The following is a 4,843-nucleotide window of genomic DNA, read 5'->3' on the forward strand; positions in this document are numbered from 1 at the left end:
AGAAAGTGGGTAGAGAGGTGTACAGTGCCCAAGTGCATCCTTCTAAGTCTGAAGAAGGGTGGGTGAAGAAAACAAATCGAGAAGGAATATCAGTCCAGTTTATAGGCATAAATGTAGGGATGCAAGCTCGGTAGCCATGGAAGAGGCGGTTCGAAGCTCAAGTTTAGTCCAAGAGTCCAAGTTGGTTGAATAATGTGATGATTTTTTCTATGCACATGACCCTATTCTCGAGGAATTGATGACGTGTGATTAGAGCATGCCAAGTAAGTACGGTGAAAGCGGTGCAACCAGCAGACTCGTGCCTGATGAAGCATTATTAAGGGGGGTGGTTAATGAAAATGGGCCTCTTTGTTCAAAGGGTGAAACGGGGTATCAGGTAGAGAAAATTTGTGAAGACACTGGGCTGAGACTAGATGCGGCCCAAAATCTATTGGGTCTTAAAGGTGGAGTAGTCCAGGAAAGGGAGAATGCTGTAGTGCAATATGAGCGTGGGCCTTTGGGGTGTTTTGACCCATATACCTTGCGGGGCCGATGCGGAGCTCTCCTTGGAAGTGGATAGTGCAGGGAACAAATGTAGTTTAAAGGAGGTTGAGGTTTCTTTGGGCTTAGACTCCCAGTCTTCTTGCCCATTCCCACCTGGCTATGGGCCCTGTAAGGAAGGCAACCATATACACAAATTGCTCATGAGAGATGGTGACCAAGGTCTGCGACGTGAGCGAGCACCTATCCAGGGCCTTAAGTCGGTATGCCCTAACTTGGAGTGTGAGAGTGATAACTTTTCTGTTGGCGACGCTGATGAAGACGATGCGGCGGAGCTGTGTGAGGCACGAAGAACTATGAGTTTCTGTGAAGAAGGTGGCATGATCTTTTCAAAAAATGAGGAAACGATTATACTAGAGGAGCTTCAAGGATTGGGGAAGAGCACAAATAAAGCAGGGAAGCATCATGTCAGAGAAAACAAGAACCTATGGGAGAAAGGAAGCTTGACCAACGACGGGAATTACTGCAGAGTCCTACGTTCAGGTGCTAAATTTATTTATTTATGAAGTTCTTATTTTGGAATGTTAGAGGTTTAGGGGGAAGGGGGAAAGAACAGATGGTCAAAAGGGTGTGTATAAGGAATAGAGTGGATTTTGTGGGCTTGTTTGAAACAAAGAAAGGTGGGTTCGACAGAGGGTTGGTTAGAAACTTGTGGGGGGATAACGGTATTGATTGGGCTGGTGTGGAGTCTTCTTTTTCAGCAGGAGGTATCATTTGGATGTGGCGTAAAGATTTTCTTGTTTGTTCGAATATTTTTAGAAGTGATAGATGGGTTGTAGTGAAGGGTTGTATCAAGGAGCTGAGGTTTGATTGTGCTATTTGTGTGGTATACAGTCCGCACCAAAGGGATGAAAAGATAGCCTTCTGGGATGGCCTGATGGAGGTTAAGAAGAAGATGGGAGTTCCAATTATGTATGGTGGGGATTTTAACGAGATTTTGATGGAGGAAGAAAGGAAAGGAAATAGAACTCTATCGCAAAGTAGTCTTGAGTTTAAACAATGGGAGGTGACTACAGACCTATGCTTAAAGGGATTGAATAGGGCTCTCTCAGATCATTGTCCTTTGCTCTTAGCCTCTGAGGATCTTAACTGGGGACCCAATCCGTTTAGGATTATGGATGCTTGGTTGTTGCATGGAAACTTTGTTAACAAGGTCGGAGAGGAATGGAGAAAGTTGGATGGAGGCCAAATTCTAGAGAAGTTCAAGGCCATTAGGATGCCTCTTAGAGTGTGGAACAAGGAGAGATTCGTTACATTAACTATAACATTCAAAAGGTTGAAGACGAAATTAAAACTATTGATGAGAAGATGGAGAGTGGTGAAGTCGATGAGTGCTTACTGGCTAGAATGAAGGCCCTTAGGGTTTTGGCAGAACCCTGGTATGAGCAAAAGGACAAACATTGGAAACAGCTGTCTAGATCTAACTTTGCTTCAAAGATGGATAGAAACACAAAATTCTTTCATGCCCTAGCAAAAACGAGAAGAAGAGGTAAGAGGATAGAGGAGATCAGGATTAATGGAAAGATCTTTAGAGGTCCAAGAAGGGTTATGGGAGAAGTAAGAAGGTACTTTAAGCAGCTGTACTCTGAAGAGCAGTTTTGTGATATTGGGTTTGACTAGGGGCTTGTAAACAAAATCTCGAAGGAGGAGACTACCTGGTTGAAAAGGAGTCCTTCTATTGAAGAGATTAAAGGAGTAGTTTGGGAGTGCGAGCCCTCTAGGGCAGCAGGTCCTGATGGATTCAATTTCAAATGTATTTAGAGACTTTGGGACGTAATTGGGAATGATTTTTGTGAAACTGTTCTAGGTTTTTTTGATAGTGGAATAATGCCCAAACAAGCAAACTTGACTTGGGTAGCTTTGGCTCATAACGAAGGAGGGAATAATGACTTAAAAGACTATAAGCCTATTAGTATGGTGGGCTGTGTTTATAAAGTCATCTTGAAGCTTTTGGCGAATAGAATGCGTCCTTTTTTGCCAAGGCTTGTGGGAGAGGTTCAATCAGCTTTTGTGGGTGGTAGGAAGATTTTTGATGGGGCTCTTATAGCGTGCGAGGTGGTGAATTGGGTGAGAAAGAAAAGAGTGCCGGCTTGGATTGTTAAGCTGGATTTCCAGAAAGCCTACGATCGTGTAAGATGGAGTTTTGTGGAGAAAGTCTTATTTAACATGGGGTTTGGTATAAATTGGAGGGGGTGGGTTCAAGCTTGCTTAAAGGCCTCCATGTATATCCTAGTAAATGGCTGTCCTAAAAAACCGTTCAACTTGGAAAGGGGTCTTCGGCAAGGTGACCCGATTTTGCCGTTTCTATTTGTGTTGATTGGTGAAATTCTTAATAGCACGATGTGCCGCCTAAGGGAGAAAGGTTTGTTGAAATCGTTAGAGGTTGGTAGGAATAGGGTGAAGATGTCTCACTTACAATTTGTGGATGACACAATTTTGTTTTGTCCGTGTGAGTTAGAAACTATTAGAGGCTACAGAAGATTGCTAAAAGGTTTTGAAATGATGTCTGGAATGAAGATAAACTTTAGAAAGTCAGCGATTATTGGTCTTAACTGTGAAGAAGAAGTGGTGGACTTGGCTTGCGAAGTTTTAGGGTGCTCTAAAGCAAATCTGGCAATCAAGTACTTGGGCATCCCTCTTAGAGCTAATCCTAAAAGGGTGGAGACTTGGAGGCCTGTGATTAATAAAATAGAGGAGAGGCTGAGTGGTTGGAAAGAAATATTTCTATCTAAGGCAGGTAAGCTTGTTTTGATTAAAGTTGTCCTAAATAATCTTCCAATGTACTATCTAAGCATATTCAAGATACCGACAACTGTGGCTAAAAAAATTGTGTCTATGCAATGTGGTTTCTTTTGGGGAAAGGCAGATGGGAGTAGGGGTATGCCTGTTATAAAGTGGGATATCATTCAGAGACCCAAAAATCAAGGTGGTCTTGGTGTTGGCGATCTAGTGTTGAAGAACATGGCCCTCTTATTCAAGTGGTGGTGGAGGTTTGAAAAAGTGGAGTGTCCTCTTTGGAAACAAGTAATATGTTCTTGTAATAAAATTAACAGTTTGAACTTTGAATCTACTGATTGGTATGGAGGGCCGAGGCGGTGGTGGTGTGTGGACAGATATTATGCAGATTGGTGGAAAAAATAAGAAGATTTTGAGGGTGTTTAGAGAAGGTTTGCAGTTGATAGTTGGGGATGGGAATAGGACTAGTTTCTGGCACAGTAGGTGGATAAAAGGTGGAGCCCTTAAGGATAGGTTTCCTAAGCCTTTTTCTGTTACTTTTGGTAAAGATTGCCACATTAGTGATTGTGGTATTTGGGATGGGTTGTCTTGGGTGTGGCAGTTTCAATGGAGGTGTCAACTTTGGCCGTGGGAGCAGGAGGAGGTACAGGAGCTGCTGAAGTCCTTGCCTAAGTTGGGTGCCTTTAGGGGAGGTGACGATTCGGTAGCTTGGCAGTTTGATAGTTCGGGATCCTTTTCTATGAACTCCTTCTTGCAGGCTTATCTTAATCATCAAGGTCAGGGTGTTGGAGTGGTGGGTAGTAGCTCTTTTTCAAAGCTCTGGAAGGAGTCTACCCTGCCTCGTGTGAAACTGCTGTGTTGGTTTGTGATGCATGAAAAACTTAACACTAGAGAAAAACTTTTCAGTTGTGGCGTTGCCCCCCAGCCAGAGTGTGTGCTTTGTGGGAAGATACCTGAGTCGGTTCACCACCTATTCTTTGGTTGTGAGCAAGCGTGGAAGGTTTGGTCCTTTGTATTGAAGGAATTCAATGTGATGTGGGGATGGCCTGGGAAGTCTCTTAACTGCTTTGAATCTTGGTTTGGCAGGAATGTCCCTAATAATTATAGAGAGAGGTGGCTTCTGTTTTTCTTTGCTGTCTTATGGAGCTTATGGAAAGTTAGAAATAAGATTATTTTTAACGAGGAGTTGTTCTCAGTGGAGTCAGCAATCAATGAAGTAGAAGTGTGTGTTAACTACTGGTCTCTTCCTTTGGCACCTCTTGGTTGATGGATTGATTGCCTACACCCTGGTGATCTCCTTGTTTTGGTGTTGTTCCCTCTAGTGGGTGTTTTTTTTTTTTTTTTGGCTTTCGTTTGTCTGGGATTGTTGTCTTGGCTTGCCTGCATGTTTTTCTTCTTGATTTGGTTCCTTTTGTTTGATTTGATTTGTTTGAGAACTGCCACTTGTGTGGTGGTTTGCCTAGAAACCTCACCTCCTGTTGGACTTTAGTGAGGATAGAATTATCGAAAAAAAAGTTTAGACAAATAGTAAGATAATTTTGAAGTAAATATATTTTGCAAATTTCTC

At 42.7% G+C, this 4,843-nt stretch overlaps 1 protein-coding gene across 1 annotated transcript; it reads left to right on the top strand.

The window, feature by feature from the left end:
• The first annotated feature begins 683 nt into the window (after positions 1-683).
• LOC140179979 (uncharacterized) lies at positions 684-4,543 on the top strand. Its single transcript, XM_072220354.1, has 5 exons — positions 684-1,023; positions 1,071-1,768; positions 1,816-2,029; positions 2,348-3,564; positions 3,626-4,543. Exons 1-5 carry the CDS (start codon positions 684-686, stop codon positions 4,541-4,543), a joined length of 3,387 nt encoding a protein of 1,128 aa, XP_072076455.1.
• Positions 4,544-4,843: the final 300 nt, after the last annotated feature.

This window comes from Arachis hypogaea, chromosome 16 (assembly GCF_003086295.3).
Source record: "Arachis hypogaea cultivar Tifrunner chromosome 16, arahy.Tifrunner.gnm2.J5K5, whole genome shotgun sequence".
NCBI lineage: Eukaryota > Viridiplantae > Streptophyta > Magnoliopsida > Fabales > Fabaceae > Arachis > Arachis hypogaea.

Coding starts and splice junctions, on each gene's coding strand:
- LOC140179979 (XM_072220354.1), top strand. CDS start 684: ATGAGAGATGGTGACCAAGGTCTGCGACGTGAGCGAGCACCTATCCAG. Junction 1,769..1,815: donor CCATTAGGATGCCTCTTAGA/GTGTGGAACAAG, acceptor AACATTCAAAAG/GTTGAAGACGAAATTAAAAC. Junction 3,565..3,625: donor AGTGTCCTCTTTGGAAACAA/GTAATATGTTCT, acceptor ATTGGTATGGAG/GGCCGAGGCGGTGGTGGTGT.